This window comes from Aulonocara sp. 'chitande type north' Nkhata Bay, linkage group LG17, assembly GCF_057382095.1.
Source record: "Aulonocara sp. 'chitande type north' Nkhata Bay isolate Kocher_YH1m ecotype deep benthic linkage group LG17, A_spYH_male_GT1.1, whole genome shotgun sequence".
Classification (NCBI taxonomy): Eukaryota; Metazoa; Chordata; class Actinopteri; order Cichliformes; family Cichlidae; genus Aulonocara; species Aulonocara sp. 'chitande type north' Nkhata Bay.
The window spans coordinates 14,376,860-14,394,759 of record NC_141360.1 but is presented as its reverse complement, the minus strand read 5'-3'; the positions used below and the strand labels follow the sequence as shown (position 1 = coordinate 14,394,759).

Here is a 17,900-nt window from a genome sequence, read left to right as displayed (position 1 = left end):
TTTGGACTGTGGGAGGAATGGTATATACCAGATATCAACACAATTTCGATCTGCTCCTCACGTGTTAACCTCTTCAACATGTCAATGGCTGTGAACAAAGGCAAACTTGTAAATAACTCATGAAAGAATAAAGTTACGTTGAAACCAAGCACACCATTGTTTTTCTTGTGACATTACCAATATGTCTGATGTGTCACATGGCACTCTTCCTACTGATAAAACAAAAGTTGTATCCAAGATGGCCGACTTCTAAATGGCCACCATGGTCACCACCCATCTGGAAGAGTTTGCCCCCTCATATATACTAATGTGCCACAAAAAGGACTTTAATATCACCAACCATTCCCATGTTATTACGGTGTAGCCATATAAATGGCCCATCCTGTATACAACATCAGTTGAAGTGGATCCGGCATTAAAATATGTACAGCAACTGTGGGAAGATCAAAGCAATTTAACAGGTGTGCCCTGTATACAGTGAACCACCAAGATCGCTGCCAGGAGTGCAGCTCAGCTTGATTGTCAGTGCACACTCGAATATCAGAACAATTGAATGAATGGCTGTGCAATGCTCAAACTCTCACTTAGCTACAAAGTGTCATTTAGTTGTGTGATGGACTAAAAAAATGCCTTCAAAACTTTTTTTTCTCTTTTTTTTTGTTATCCTCCTTAATGAGTTGCTGATGTCGCTGAATAACCAATAAGAAAACCGCATTACCTACACATCCCAGCATCACCCTGTATATACTGACTGAATGAGCCAGCGCAAGAAGTCAGGCCAATCATTCACCTAATTATTTTTTCACCAATTAACCAACTGGCTCTCTCTGCACTGAAGACTGCAAACAGCCAAATGGGAGATGACGCACTCTTGTGGAAGAGTTTGACAGCAAGCTGTCGAGGATATGAATGGCTAACAACATGAATATCTGAAGTGGGGAGAATGTGAATGCTGTTTCTGCCACATATACAAATAATAAAACCACTAATGCCTTTCATATCATCATTTTTGGTCTATTTTTAGTTTATTTGTAAGTCTCATCACTGTCACCAACTGTGTGTTAATGCAAACAACTCGTGATCGAAATGAATAAAGTATTAAAGCAGCAGATTACAGTCAGCACTTTGCTTCCAGGCTCTGAGATCATCACTCCTCCAAATATGCTATATATTAAATTAGGGAGTAATGAGTAAAATATCTCTCCCGGAGCCTGCAGGTGGATGATGTTGACGAACAGCACTTAAGAGTGCAGCAGTATTTGCATGTCAGAAGGAGAGATGGGGAATCCTACAGCTTAAATAGGCCACCAAAAGTGGAAGGATGTATTTTCTAAGTGACATGAGGAGACTGGAGCATAGTATGTGTGTCCAACTAGAGTTTCCTTCTTCAACTACCTCCCAAGCTTACATCCATTAATAAATTATTGTTACTAGTTCCAGTAATACATGTTACATGGGCTTGGCTAGCTCCCTATCACTGGAAGCTAAACAGAAGCTTGACATAAGTTTACTCTCTGTGCTGTGGAGACAGTCTGGCCTGAGATTTGGTCCCACTGTGGAGCAGTTTATAGTACCTTTCAGACTGTTCTCACCCAACAAAATCCGTAGTTGGTTTCTACCTACAGCAATTCTTGTAACCATGTTGAAAAAGAAAAAGGCCACAAAAATTAGTAAATTTCACTAACTTCAAAAATACATTAATATACTGCTCGAAAAATATCAAACGGACACTCTTTAATCAGAGTATAGCATCAATTCAGTTAAACCTCAGGGATATCGATCAGGTCAGTGAAGTAGCAGAGAGGTTGTTAATCGGTTTCGGCTGCTTTGGTATTAATTTATTGTTGGACAGGTAGTCCAATTTCACCAGGATACCACATCAATACATGCTATTACCTGAATGTGAAGGTTTCAATCAGAAATAGACTTTTGAGGGTGGCCTGGGGGCCTGACATCCTCTAGTGGGCCCTGTGCTCACAGCCCGGCACAGTTAGCATTTATGCCGTGTGCTTTTCAAGGGTTCAATTCAGTTCCATTCAATTCAAATTTACATTTGCATAGCACGAAATAAAAACAACAGTCGCCTAAAGGTGCTTAATATTGTAAGGTAAAGACCCTACAATAACAGAGAGAAAACCTCAACAATCAGACGACCCACTTGGCAACTGTGGGAAGGAAAAACTTGCTTTTAACAGAAGGGAACCTCCAGCAGAAACAGGCTCATCTACTGCAAATGTTTGGGGCTAAAGACAGGAAGATCGGTTCACCCTGAGCACATATGGACAGATGTGAAGGAGTCTGGAGAAGCCATGGAAAACATTAAGCTGTCTGTATCATCATTCAGTATGACCGCTATGGTGGTGGGTCAGTGATGGGCTGAGAAGACTAACAACAGACCTCAAACAGGCTAGGTAACAGCACCCTGACTGCCATTAGGTATCAGGATGATAACTTGGACCCGGTTTCAGACCCCACACTGCTGCAGTGGGTCCTGGGTTCCTCATGGTGCATGGCAATGAAACCTGCACCAATCTCTGGGACATTATGTTTTGGTCCATCACTGGTGTCTTTGAATTCAGCTCTCTGCAGATTGATAATCAAGATGATGAATTATTCAATTATTATTTCCATCCTTTTAAACCTAACACATTACGCAGTCCACATGGGTTAGATATCCAGCATGTGTTTTTTCCCCCAATTTTTTCCTTTAGCTTTTTGAGTAAAGCATTTAATTTATTTTTTGTGGGGGATTTTTCATCTTGGTGCTTTTAGGGGTTGGGTTTTCTATAATGCTGAGTGCACATGAAAGGATAAAATAGTTATCCATAAATCCCTTCCAATTGTGCTCCTTGCTGCTTGTTAAACTGCTGTTGCTTTCACTGCTAGGTATTGTAATGACAATTGTAAATTGTAATTTACTGCATAATGTGTAAGTGCTCAGGGTAACTGAGTTACAGTTTTCAGTTAATAAGATCAAATGCATTTCTAGCACCTCTTTTGCTAGCTGTGTAAATAGATGACTATTTGATGATGTATCTTCGGTGACACACCAATATCAACAAGTGGCTACCATATTAGTGAAACTCGGACATTTGAATCTGACAAAGTGGAATTCTGAGAATGGAAGAATTTACAGCCAGCAATTGGTATTTAATCTCAATCAACTGCTCTTGTATCCTGAGAACAGGTGTCACGGGGTGGAAAGAGACAAGTTACCTAGGGTTTTTTATTGTGCATGTTTTGCTGTGTTTTACTTTTTTAATATTTTAATATTGTACAGTGTTTTATTTTTATGGATTTTATTGCATGTTTTTATGGTATTCATTGGAGGAGCCCAATAAGAGGGATGGGAGACGAGGAGGCAAAAATGGTGGAGTGAACTGTATCAGGCGGCGGCGGCAACAAGCCCAGACGGGGCTGGTAAAGGTTGGCGTGCAGGACGTGGGAGAGCAAGACGACGCCAGCGAGCAGAGAAGCGGAGGGAGCTGTTCTGCTGCTGGAATAACTGGAGGCCAGATCACGGTGGGGAATCAGTGGCCAGAGGGACAGCGCCCTAACTCCCACGGCGAGATGGGCTGGTGCCGGTTGGCGTGCTACAGGAAAGCGGCGGGCAGAGTTAAGAGCTCTGCCCATCTGGGGTAAGTCTCACGACTTATCCAACTACAATAACCGTAGCCATTAATAAGAATAGTGACTGTCGCTGCCCCTCTCTTCCAAAACCCCGGAGCGGAAACACTGATAGGACGGCGAGGACGCCGCCGGGTTTTCCCTTCTTCTCCGATTGGCTGGATTTTTAACTTTTAGTGACTTTTACACCGTGGCGGACGCCACTGGACTTTTAATGTTTTTGTTTTATTGATTTTTATTGTGAGTTTTCCCTGGCCAGGGTTGTTTTAATTGCTTTTGCATTTTTAACTGTTTTGTATAATAAATTATATTTTAGTGACACAGTTTTTAATTCAGTGCATTCCCTTGGCTGCTCCACTGCTCCGTTCATTTTTGAGGAGTGTTTCCCTTCTAGAATAACACCTGTGTTAAATCACAATTCCATCCTTTACACAGGCTTAATGTGATTTTCATGGTCTTTGCTATTAATTAAGTATAGATAGTAGCCAGAGAGGAAAGGGAGAGGACTTACTGTAGCCAGTTCATCAAACTTCCCAAAGAGTTCATTGAGCAGCTTGACCAGTTCCTGAGCTGTACACTGAGAAGCCAAGCTGGTGAAACCCACAATGTCTGCAAACAGGATGCTGTCGAGACAGAATGAAAAAGAGATTTTAATCTAAAGTGAAGCGCTCAGTTCACGATGACAGCTGATTTTGATTCCTCCTGCTCTCCCTCCTGTTCACCATCAACCAAACATGTTGTGGTTCTCAATTCAGTAAAAAAAATACACTCAACAAGCAAGGATGGGATATGTTAACTGTACAGAGCAATGTTTTTCTTTAACAAAACAATACCAACAGATCACACAGGAGCGACAAATTGACTAATAGTGAGCAAACAGCAAATACTATAATCCAATCTCTGATAAGTGAAAGCATCTTTTAGGCCAAACACTAAATCAATTACGGAGCTAAATTGCCTGCTTCTGGCTAGCTGCTGAAGTGGGGTGGAGGAAGGTGTTGAAAGCTACTTAGCCCCTCATTCATTTGCTCAGAGGCAGGCCAGATGGCAGCAAAACAAGGTGTTATGGATCTTATTGACTCAGTGGAAAATCACTGCTCTCGGTGGAGTATAGGGATCAGAGCCGGCTTGTGCTGTGTGGAGCTGATCATAATGGCCTAGGTTTACTTTTATAGATACCGCTTGAGAAATAATGACACATGTTTTCCCCATAACCTCCAGCCTGTGAGGTTTTTAAGTAGTAATAAGGATATTATGCTACATGTGTTAGGACTTCTATTCTTTTGTGATACCTTTTACAGTGGCAGATTGTAGTTTGATTTAAGACAGAGGTAGGCATAATCAGGCTTCTAGTTTACAGTCAAACAACAGCTGCTTGCATATCATTTAGCAGACTGAGCTAATTTTAGCTGCAAGAGTTGATTAAAATAGTTTTTTTCTTTTTCAAATGCTTCTGTTGACTAATTTCTAAGGAGACCTGTAAGATTAGTCTTAATTTCTATCATACATTTACTGTTCCTGCATCGTCATATGAAACATGTCAAACTTCAAATAACGAGGTCCCCTGTTTCCACTCCTGGCTCTGTATAATGTCAGTGACAGCACTAATCCCTGGTACAGCAAATTCAAGTTGACAATTTTCACAGTTTTTCCTAGTCAGAACTAATTTGTTTTCAGCACTACATCATTGCATCTGTCTCATTACTTTTTGCTAGATTTGCTGGAAATCAAACCTTCCCAGATGAAATAAATAAAGCAGAGTCAATAATCTTAGTGTAAACCATGTCATCATCAGTGAAAAATGCAATATTAGAGAGAAAACCCTAATGAGCAGGCGCTTGGCAATAGTAGGGAAAAAGAACTCGGTTTAAACAGGAAGAGATCTCTGGAAGAACCAGGCCATTCATGTTAGTAATCTTGGGCATTCCTGTTCAACCTGTGGGTAAACCTTGACAGACTGTAGTTGCTAAGCAATGTTCTGGATGAGGGAGGGGAGGTTCAGTGAAGAGGAACACCAAACCTGACCACTAGGGATAAAATGGACCACAGATTATCCATTTTATATAAACAAATGACCAGTGCTCTAGTTTCTGTGTTTTCTCAAATGTTGTTAAACGGCTACAAAAACAGTCACAGAACAAATAAGACTACACACCAGACCAATTACACGATGACAAAATGTTTTTTGTTACACAGGCGCACACACATTCCCCTCAGTCACTAAAATGAGTGAAAGCTCGATAGCATGAGGAAGGCCTATTTTCTGCATCGTGACTGAGTAGCTGCACTCTTTTTTTGGCAGTACACTATAGTTCTTGAGGAGTCTGATGTATGCAAAGCTCGGATCACGACTGCCGCTCGACAGAAGCGCTCCGTTGTGCCATTTATCTTTGAATGGTGCTGTGCTGCAGATCGTGCTGATGTGTGTTGGGGGCAGTGGGGTAGAGAGGAGAAGGTGGCAGTGGTGCCGGAGCTAAATAGGTGTATGATCAAACGTTCTCAGGGTCACATCAAAAGGCGGACCAAATCTGGGGGGCTGTATGTCTCTGCTCTGCTCTTTTTCTTTTTTTACTGCCATGTGTTTATGTGTGTATGTGTTTCCAGCAGCTCCCCAGAGACGAGCGGGAGCATGCTCGCTGAGCACAGCCCCATGATGTTTGGCTGAGTGCCAGTAGAGGCTGGTGAACAGGCGGCGATGTTCCTGAGATGTGAGTGAGTGTGGGAGCCGAGCAGACAGACAGGCAGACAGTATGAGCAAGAAGAGAGTGGGGAGGATTGTCTCTTGACAGGAGTGCTGTTGATATGCTACCTAGTCCTCGACTCCTACCCTCAGCAGCACTAATACAGCTCTCCTATTCTTTTTACTGCCTCGTTGGAATGTAATCAGCTCAAAGTCAAGCCAAGTTCTCACACACATTTTTCATTACAAGCGCATTAGAGCTGGCCCATCCAATAGCTTTAAAAATTCACCTGTAAATATTAGCTGCTTGATGAGTAGATTACTTATTAATGATGTAAATTACAAAATGTAAAAAAAATCATAAAATGTTCAAATCAAACTCTGCTCAGATTATTGTTTTTTCTGCACAGCCAACAGTCAATGAGCCCAAAAGATGTTTAACTTACTATATGTCTCAGATAAAGTTAAAAAAAAAAATTCCAGATGTTTGAAACTTATAGTTTGGACTGGATCAGGTGAAGCTGAACCATTCCTCAGGGCATTTTCACACCTATACTTCAGTTGCTTTAATCCAGATCAATTGATCAGTTTATTTGTTTTCACACAGAGAAAAATCCAACTGAACTCCAAGCAAATGAAAATGATTCCCTACAAACCACGTGAGAGTGTTAAGTCTGCTCATTGGGCAGAAGCAACAAAAGTAAATACAGGAAGAAAGTATTATGTTCTGGACTTGTAGAACATGGACAACTACAACTGGCACAGCTAGTTGCTAGCCCATGTCTATGGTACTTGCCTGCATTAAGAACACAAAGCATACGTGGTTACTGGACCTTTTTTAGCTCAAGCTTGCAAGGTACACCTGTTAGTCAGACAAATAAACTGCTCTCGAGTTTGTCTGGACCACCTTTTCCAAAGGGTCTCGACGCAGTTGTTTTGGTCCAAATCCAAGTGTGATTACTGTGTTCACACCTGGACAAGTGAACCACACTAAGTAGGAAAACGAATCAAAGTTCGATTTCAACGGACTAAACACCGCAGGTATGAAAACGCCCTAAGTCATGCTGTAATAGGCCTAGGATGCTGGGGATTTGTCATGATGTTGTGGACATTCATTCCTGTTAAATTCACATTGACACAAGTTAAAAATATTTGAACTTCAGTTAGCTTGCAGTCCTTTGCAAAAGGCTGTCAAATGGGAGTCTCCGATAGATGCCACTTACAATTAGAAATGGACGACAAGTTCACTGATGGCATTCGAGGGGACCCGCAATCGTATGCTTCAACTCCACTTTTATAGAGATGAAAAGGTTTGGAGATAGGCAAGAGAAATCGTTGATCATATTTCACTATACTTGAGTCCAGCTATTGGTTGTACTTTTCATATAATGGATTTACAACATGACTGCATAGCGACAAATAACTCAATAGAAAACTTCTATACTGATGCACACTCACCATTATGTTTAACTTCGTCTGTTTTGTTCTTTATCCATTTTACAGTCATGCCCGTTATTATCTTGCTTGAGTTTTAACACTGTTTGTATAAGAAACATTCTTGCACTGGAGATCTACTGCCTCTTAATTGCAACACCTTTTGTTAGTGAGTTTTGAAACTGAAGTATTTCATCTGTCATTTTGTCTCCTTTGGTGCGATAGGGTGCAAACGTAATCATTACCTCACTCTAGCATCTAGCTCTTTTAGTTGCTCGATGGGACCGCTGTGTTCGACAGATAGCTGCTAACAGTATTTTCCCATTGAAACAGTAGATTTTAGGGCTCCTTTACAAATGAAACAGCTGCTTGCTGATGCTGAAAATGATCCCATGAAACCAGTGAGTGTGAAACTAAACAGCTCGAAAATGAGCTACAAATAAGCAACAAAAATGCGATGGGAGCTGGAGATACTCTGTTTGATCACTTAATGTTAAGTTTGACCAAGTCTGCTTTCTCAAACTTTTCTGTGTTGAAATTGCAATTTAACAAGCCACAGTCATGTGAAAAGGACATTTCCACAGGATTCTAACCAGACCTGTGAAAAACTGAGTGCATTTTTACTGCCAGGAATTAAGAGGGTAAGTAGCAGTCAAGTGTTGTGTGCCACGTCTATAAAACCAGGGGGTTTGTTCATTTGCTGGAGCATTCAGGTGGGTATAAATACAATGCCACAAACAAAAGTGGAAATACCAGCAAATTCATCATCAGACTTTGCATAGTTTAGAGAAAATGCAAAATATGCAAGGACTATATGTCCGACTCTACACGCTCATTTAGCATATTTAATGTTGTAGGAGAACAAGAGGCCAAAATAAGACCAAAGTACCAATTTTAAAACATGGTGGTGAGGAGAGGTGATGATTTGGCCTTTTTTGAAACTACAGGACCAAGACAAGCCATCTGTCTGACAGCTAAAGCCTGGCTAAAATTGACTAATGCAACAAAAGACTGAAAAAGAAAATAATCAAGGTTTTGCAATGGCTCAGTCAAAGTCCAGATGTCAACCTGACTGAAATTCTGTAGCTGGACATTAGAAGAGGTGCGCATAAACAAATGCCTCTAAACCTCTGTGAGCTGAAATAATGTTGTGAGGAACAGTGGGCCACTTGTGTCTAACTGTTAAAGGAACTTTTGATTTAGAGTCATAAAGATGTTCCAGTATGTGCCCTCATCAAATGATCTCACCAGGGCTTCTAATAAAAAAAAGCTCAGGTTTTAATCTGTTACACTTAATGTTTAAAGTATCGAAAATATCTGTTTTTAAAGCAAATTTTTTGCATCTGCAATATGTATGTGAGGCAGGAAAGACAATTATTTTTAATCTGTTTATGGTGGCAACAGCACTCTGCATTGCCCCCTGTAACCTTTATGCTGCCTGATTGCATCTGCGTTAATGGCTAATCTTAATTGCTCTGCTTCTATTCTTGACCTTGACGTCACAACCAGTGACACCTGGATCAAAACACTCCAGTCGCTCCGCACACGTCTGTGGTCCACAGTTGTCATGACACCCCCATACCTGACATTGTCATGACGTTGGATGTAGATCTTATGAAAGATCCTCTCAGGCGGCTTCAGGAAGTCCTCCTTCATCTCCATGGCAACATTCCTGGGCAGTAGGCTCATTAGTAGACGCTCCTGAAGAAGAAAGGGTTAAAAGAGGAGAGAAGGATATAAAGTGTATTTTTGTATTCAAGCATAATAAGTCATTTTGTATTGCAGTTGCAGATATCTGCGAGCAAAAAAAACAATCACAAGGAGGCTTTTTGGCAACCAATCAGGGAATACACATTATCCCAAGAATGCAGCAGCTGCCAAAGGATCAGCGACCAATCTCTAGGCTTGCATGAATGGCAGTTTAGCAAACAGTTACACACCAGCTTCCATCAACCTTTAGCAAAAACTTTTTTTTGCTAAAGGTTTTTCCCTCATTACCAGTAGTTACCAGGTGGTTACAGACTTTTCTGTGTGCCTAATTCACTTGACTCCACATTGTCACATGTGCAAAATGGCAGACAAGTTATCATCACGTGTTTAGTGGTCATGTGACTGAAAAACCTTAATAAATCTTTCTTTGAGTACTGCCACCAGTATTTCACCAGACTCAAATTTTCCCATGCACATATCAGATTTAATGTATGTCCAAAAAGTAGCCTTGCTGACAGGCTACTTTTACAGTGCAGCCAAACCTGGAATGGTGGCTGAGTGTAGGTTAGTAAGCTAGTCACTTAGCCACTTAATTAGCCCACAGCTAAGGCTAAGGGGTTTAAAAATCATAGATGTTAGCCTAGTGGCTAGCTTATCCACCTAAGCTAAAGTAGTTGTTTGTCGTGGCAGATAGTAGCAGTTTCTCAGGCACGGCTGGCTGCCGGCGGAGCTCACGGGCGCGTCACTGCAACTCCCCCTGGCTTCTGCTCCGCGGCTGCTGAGTGAGCCCTCATCTGGGACTCTCCTCAGCTCTTTCTGGGACAGTGGCGCGGCTGCCCCTCTGTTGGTCTTCCTTGGTCTCTTGTGTTCTGGGGGCCTCTGGATGTCTGGAGTTTTGATCTCCTCCATACCTGCTTCATGCCCCCCCCCCCCACACACACACACACACACACACCCTCTAGCAGATCATTACATGAAGGAACCTTTTTAAAAAAACAAGCGCGTCCATGCTCACAGGTGTACACACGGGTGATCACACCCACAAACTACACCCTTTTTGGCTCCTACCTCAAAGCACACTGTGTTCTGTTGATCTTATGTGCTGCACAATAATGTTTAATATTTAGTATTTACTGTCATATTCCCATATATCATTGTGATGTTGTTTATTCTATTACTCTTGTTCTCTTCTGCTTGTTTTCTTTTTTCTTTCTCAACAGGTGATCCAGGTGATTGATATATGCATTTTCTTTTCTTTTTTTCTGCTCATTCTGTTGGTTTTTGTTTTTTGCCCTTCTCCCCCGTCCCTCTTCTCAGCTGTTTCTCTTTCCCTCTTTCTTTCTCCCCTTCTTTCCCCAGTCAAGTCTGTCCCGTATTCAGCAAGTGAAAATAAAATAAACAATAAAAGGTGAATCAAATGGACCATTATGGCAAGGCTTGAAGAGAAAAAAAAAAAAAAAAAATAAGCAAGTCTTAATATAGAAAAAGCATTTACACAGCAGAGAACACTTTGAGATTCAAGGGGCTTTAAAACAGACACCCAACTGGTAATAAACATAACAAAGGAAGTAACAAAACCTTCCTTCCTGGTTTGGTGAAGTAGTGTCTTTGCAACAGCGCTTGCTGCAATACCGTTAGAATCCCAAACATTGCTTATTACGTGTTTCATTTTCTGACTTTCACAAATGAAATATTTTTTGGTTATTATGGATGACTATTTTTCCAGCATTCTTCTATGAATTCATTCATGGTTGAAAAAGATCTGAGTATGGTATGGTAGTTTCATCCAATTCTCTGTCTAATTCTCCCATTGTACAATACTTTCTAGATATGCATGCCCATGTATGTCTAGAATGCAGCCCAGAGAACATTTGAAAGCTAATTTAATGACTTCATCAACAACATCCTTTCAGCACAGGCATAAAGTGGCATTTACACCTAGAAGCAGATTTGTTTTTGTTTGTGTGAATAGTCTCAGTTGCAGCGGCATGAAGTATGCTTGAAACTCTAGCAGGATGTCAAGCGGTTGTAAATGCACAATGAATCATCAGGCAGCTATGGTGAATAGCTGTTGAGTGGCAGGGTTATAAAAGCAGCCAGGGCTCTCCCGTGTCTCCCTCCAACTCTTTTTCACATAATACTTCCATTCACATCACTGCTCCTCACCTGAGAATAACACAAAGAGATACTGGAGAGCAGCTTTTAAAACAGCCATCATTCTCCATTATGGAGTCTGAGTGTGAGTCTGTCACTGTGTTTGTGTGTGCACGCATCTTTCCTGTTCTACATGTGTGCAAGGTGCGCAAATCATGATGACAACAGTCTGAATCGTTTTTTGTTCCGTGCTTTGTTAATGTATTTGACTTATGTGTAAGACAATAATTGATTTGATTGATTAAATAAATAATAATTTATTAATGTCTTCCACTTATCTGGAAGACACCTGTTAGATTCCAAAGTGGATGCAATGATGGAGTTGACTCTTGAAATGCCAGAAAGAAGTACAACTGTTATTGGCTTATTAGAAATATTTCAATGCAAATTTTACTTTTACATTGCTCAAAAACAAAGTTAACTTTTCTGGGCTTTTTTTTCTCAAACCAGAATCTAGCATGCATAAACTTCCAGAGCTTTAAAAAGAAAAGGTGAAAGTGAAAATATCAATAAAGAATGTACAAGAAACTTTTGTAGTCTGTATCTGATTTTTACTTTCATGACAACTGTGCGTTTTCTTTTTTTCTTTTTTAAAACATTTTTAAAAACCATTCAAGTTCAATTAAGGCTAAAAACCTCATATTGTTTGTTGTGCGATGGCTTTGATCGAAAGCTGGCTGCTGACTGCCAGGGTGCCATCTCAGCTACATCAAGGTCTGCTTGCTGTGTTTTGAGTGAATTTACAGTGTGATATTTTTGTGTTTCTTAACAATAATTAACAGGTGTAGTATGTCACCACCTATCTAACCAAGTTTTTTTCAGCATTACCTGATAATTCAAGAAATCTACCTTATCATCACATTAGGACAGGGGTGTCGAACTCCGGGCCTCGAGGGCCGGTGTCCTGCAGGTTTTTGATATCACCCTGGGTCAACACACCTGAATCAAATGATTAGTTCATTACCAGGCCTCTGTTGAACTGCAAGACATGTTGAGGAGGTAATTTAGCCATTTAAATCAGCTGTTTTGGATCAAGGACACATCTAAATCCTGCAGGACACCGGCCCTCGAGGCCTGAAGTTCGACACTTGTGTATTAGGATCACTTCTGGGTTTAAAAAAACAAAATATTTTTGACACCAAAAACACTGAACCAAATATTTCAAAGTCTTCAGATTAGAAAAAGCTATTGGGATGGTGTTCATTAATAGGCATTCGTCACTCTGCAGTTTCAAGACTTGATGTTGACATGACTTGCTACAGTAAGCCATCAGCTCATGCTAGCAAGCCTTGTTAGAAAGCTGCATTCATAGACTGTAGACGTGCAATGCTCAGACACACATTCTATATCTTTTAATTAGTGCTAAATAACATAAAATCCTTAAATGTCATTCAAAACTGAAGCAAACACTTTTTCTATTTTCTGTATGACATGAAAGTCAATATTATTTATCAGACACTTCAATTTAAAATGCTCCTAAAAGCAGGAGCATCACAAACACAGCACAGAGGTCCACTTCACGGAGTGGATTAGCAGTGATGAAGCCTAACAGACAGCTATGGTTTGCAGTTTACCTGTCAATTAAAGCAGCCACACCAATAATTCTTACCAGAATCCGGATGGACAAAGAAAGCCTCTGTACAGTTATTATGAATGCTTTTAAATTCTGTAGTTTCCAGCAGTTTTAAAATGGGAATCTATTGTGATTGACCTCCTTTTAGAATCAGCCCCAAGTGGTCATGCCAGGAACTGCAGTTTCTCACTTTCTCACACTCGAGGTTGGTGCTCATCCCAACTCAAATTACTTTTTTTTTTTTGTTTGCTTGTTTTGTTTTTGTTTTGTTTTTTCATGGCCCATCAATGTCTCACACTTTCACTGATATCATGGAGTGTACAGTAAATATAATAATAATGATGATGGTCTAATCTGTCATTACCTGACAATTTCCAAAGTCAAAAATGAACTCCAATGCTTTTCAGTGCTCAATGGATGAAGCCATAACAGATATTGGGTTCCTACAACAGATCCATCTCCTTGACAACTGAGCCCACTCATGAAGATTGATGAAGGCTGTGGGATAGAGCAGAAAGCTTCAGACAATTCTCACGAGTGGACCTTGTGTCAGGACTGCTTTGTTGCAGTCACTGGCAAATTAAATATTCTGCCTCTCCCGGCTTGTGGGAAGGAAGAGGAAGCTTCACTATTGAACGGGGAAATCAATTCACCGCACAAGAAGTGCAGTGTGTAGTCCACACATGTTCAAGAGTCAGTGCAACTCGTAGAACCACCTGAAAGCAAACGCTCATTTGACCCACGTGATGGGAGATATTCAAGCCTGAGATGTTTTGCTCATGAGCACATCAGCAGAAGCCTGGTTGCTGTCTGTTGATAGATCCAAATCAGGGTTCTGCACATCTTTCTCTCAGTCAGATAAAATGTGACCTTTATTGGAGTAGGAAGGCCATGAAAGCAATCTGCTTGTGTAATTACCTGTCAGAAGGGAGGCTGTTACTGCTGAGGAAAACACAGCATATCATCATCTAATCTACAAAGCACAGGTGCTAAGTGTGCACGTGCACTTGCAAATGTTTGCTATAGCAAAGGTGAGATTCATATTCGGGCATATTTTGTACTGTACACGAGACAATCAATACTCTATAAATCAGTGGGTTTCGTGCCCATGGTGGGTGGGGAGGGTGCTGTGCAAAAGAGTGTTTCTGGTGTGTTAAAGTTGCCTGATGGTTCCACAGTTAAATCCATGTAGGTGTATGCAGAGGGGGTGGATGGTGGCGCTGGTGCATGTGCCACAGTAATTGTTCTTTCCTTAAATAGCTGCTGTCATAGTTACTGCGTGCCCGTGGGCAGGCTGTGAGAATACATTGGCACCTGAAACCTTCATGAAAAAAAAGAAAGGAAAAAAAACAACAACAAAAAACTCTTCAAAGACTGCAAAGGTTTTTATGAACATACGCGCTGCAAGATGAGCTAAAACGTGTGGCCGCTGTTTTCTGAACACCGGTGCGTCCGTGTGTGCCGCCTCACCTGCTTCTCGTTTTCATCCTCCAGCCTCAGTCGCTCCTCGATGCAGTCGCGGGCCTGCAGGAAAACTTTCCTCTGGGTGCGTTCAGTGAAAATCCTCACAAACACCCCTGACAAGTTGACACTGGTAAAGAGCACGGCATTGGCCACCAGCTGCACAGACAAGAACAGACATGCCAAACAAAGCTGGCAGCATCCAGATGCTGTTTTGAAGATGACGTGTGTGTCTGCTGTGCATACTGCTAGATTAGATCATGGGACAGATTCAATGGCAGACATGAAGGTCAACACAGGATTAAAAAATTAATGTCAGGTAAGCATCAAAAGCTCTACAGAGGAATGGCTGGCAGACAAAGTGCATTATTGATAGAGGTTATCGATCCCATCCGACACCTAATTTGGAGATTGAACCCTGTAGTCAGTCCATGTCTTTGATTCTCGATAGGGTCAGAGGTGAAAGCTCAGACATGTGTAACCCAGCACAGCTGCACGAGTGATACATTCTCTGTTCTGTGACCAGCAAATTACAACCTCTTAAACAAAAACTGCTTTAGTCCGGTTATAACCAAACAGCTTTAGCACGATGGCTTCCAATTAAGGGGTTGAGACAGAAGATAAATTTGATGTGTGAGGAATGATTAACAGGAAATTCAATTTTCCCAGATTAGCGGGTGATTTTACACCCTCGGATCTCTAATATGAAAACAGAAAAAAAAAGATTGCTCTTTGGTTGGACAAGTCATGAACAAGTTCATTAGACATTGCAAAGGCCATGAGCTGGAAAGGTTAGGAAAAACTTCTATAAAGGTAAATGTATTTTTCCAAACAGGTTTCCTATTTAAATAAAGGGGAATCCTGTACTTATTCTGCACCTTCATCTCGTTGTTATGCTGATGCATTAATATACAGGGAAAAGTACTCAAAAGTTGTGGTTAGAGACTGGTCCCCGGTGTCCGGTGTGGTATAAACCACAAGAATACCCCGCAAAGACTACAAGTATGTCATCTTAGTGGGTACCTCCTCAGTGATGAGCTGTTTATACATCTAAAGGTGCAGTAACATTCTTTTCCTGAGTGTGTTACTTCTGATAGGTCAGGACCTTTGTTCTACTCCACGCTTATTGTTTGGTGAACACTGCGTCCTCCACACAAAGATTTAGCAGTGTTGTTGTGCTGTGAACTGGACAAACAGCAAACACAGCTTCACAAAAGATAATTTTTCATGGAACCATATTAATAAATACCCTTATATATATTTAAGGCTTAAGGATGTGTTTTTGGTTTGTTTGTTTGTTTGTTTGTTTGTTTGTTTGTTTGTTTGTTTGTTTGTTTGTTTGTTTGTTTGTTTGTTTGTTTGTTTGTTCTTACTTTTATCTACAATCTAATTCCTTGTCCTAGTGCTGAGCTGTATGTTGGACCCTGTAGGATCAGTGTTTCAGCATTGGCGGTTGAACAGCTCCCCCTCTACTTCATTACTGCTGGTGCGCAAAAGTGAAAGTGCTCGTTTCCAGCTTTACAACTACAGTGCCTCGCAGCTAAAATCGATCACTGACAATGTTTTTAACCTTTTCTCCTCCTGGGAATGTTGAGTAAGCATGCCGCCTCCCGGCACCAGTCTACATTCATGCGGTTACTTCGGAGTCCAACTAGGAGCTTCCCACGCAGCACAGGAGCGAGCTGCTTAAGCACACTTGGACAGAAGTTGTTGGAACTCAAACTCGCCACCTGCATACGGCCATTGCTTAAGTGAAGACACTGTTAAGCAACCGACTTGGATGGGTGACTGATCGGGGTGCGGATGCAGCACTTACTGGTCTCCATAGCCTCTGCTTCCTCCCCGTCACCGACGTGGCAATGACGATGAAGTGGGATGCCGCCAGCATCACCCCGAACAGCACGGCCAGCAGGGTCCGCACCGGCAGCAGCACGTAAGCCACGAGAGTGACTAGCATGAGCTGCCACACGCCTTGCTCAGGGGCAGCGGCATTCACCAGCTCCGACGTGCCCAAAGCCAGCGGGAACGGGCAACAGAGCAGCGCGAAGGTGAAGCTGAACAGCAGGGCCAGCTTCGCTATCTGCTGCAGCTGCGTCACCTGCAGGTACTTGACATTGGTGACGATGAACAGCGACAGGAACACCACGCAGTGCACCGGGCTGGAGCCCTTGGACAAGGTGAGACGCGGGCTGGACAGCAGCTCTACGAGGGACAGCGACGACGCGGCCACGATGAGCACAGCCAGCGCTTTGAGGGTGGCGGTCTGCTCCAGTTTCAGGTTGTAGTTCTGGAAGAGAGCCTCCAGCTCCTGGCTGTTGAACTCGTCCTCGCAGGCGATGGCACCCAAGGGTGCACCGGCCGGACAGTGACCCTTCCTCCGCCGCGTCTTGACTCTTTCGAATGGCATATCCTCCATGTTCCGGCCATTCATGAAGCGGGGATGGCGCACGAGCCGCTCAACTTTTAGGGAATCGAACCGGCACCATCTCCCGGTTCGTGCGTCCCGGATGTCCGAGGTTCGGGGTCGGCGCCACAAGGAAGAGGGTGGCAGTGGAGGATACAGCAGGGCGCAGTGCGCTCTATCCACAGGTTGACGATTGTTGATCTGCCGAGTAGCCCGACTAGTGTGTGCCGCACGCCCCCCCCCCCCCCCCCCCCCCCCCTCTCTCTCTCTCTCTCTCACTCTGTCGCGCTCTCTCTCTCTCAGACCACCTGCCTCGTTTCACACAGGGTAACCAGCAATCCTGCGCTTCAGCGGGGCTCAGCGGTTGGGTCACGCTCGTGGTGATAATCAAAACACATTACCACGAGGTTCAGTGGGCATCATTCAATACACACACACGCACGCACACACGCACAAAACAAAACAATTTAATCATCCTTTTCCCCCGCGTGCACTTTCCCCATGTGAGACACGGAGTAAACATTACATTCTGCACCGCGATCTTCTCCTGCTTTTCATTCACTTCGGTGAAATGTCAGCGGCTGAGTGAGAAGACAGCGGCAGAAACAGCGCTGGTGATTTCCCCTCGCAGTGTCTGCAGTCATAGCTGATGTAGTTCCCAGCTATAAATAGATCAGCTGCACCCGTGGATGTTCCAATATAGCAACAATTTGGTCTTTCCCGCAGCTCCACACCTCGTGTGTTTTATTGCAGTCAAGCGCCAGTTTTACACAGATAATTAACAGAAAATGATGCTTAGGCAGACAAGGTGGTAATTCCGCAGAGTGATAATAGCCCGAATTAAAATCTAAATGTGG

General features: G+C 42.4%; 1 protein-coding gene across 1 annotated transcript in view; it reads right to left on the bottom strand.

Annotated features, from left to right (window-relative positions):
* Nucleotides 1-17,244, bottom strand: part of adcy1a (adenylate cyclase 1a) — a 65,743-nt gene extending 48,499 nt beyond the window's left edge. The window contains exons 1-4 of the mRNA XM_086268696.1: nt 16,456-17,244; nt 14,649-14,798; nt 9,324-9,442; nt 4,139-4,250 (exon numbers count right to left, since the gene is read on the bottom strand). Of these exons, the coding sequence (XP_086124822.1) occupies nt 4,139-4,250; nt 9,324-9,442; nt 14,649-14,798; nt 16,456-17,070 (996 nt within the window). The 5' untranslated portion in view covers nt 17,071-17,244. The remainder of the gene's footprint in view (nt 1-4,138; nt 4,251-9,323; nt 9,443-14,648; nt 14,799-16,455) is intronic.
* Nucleotides 17,245-17,900: the final 656 nt, after the last annotated feature.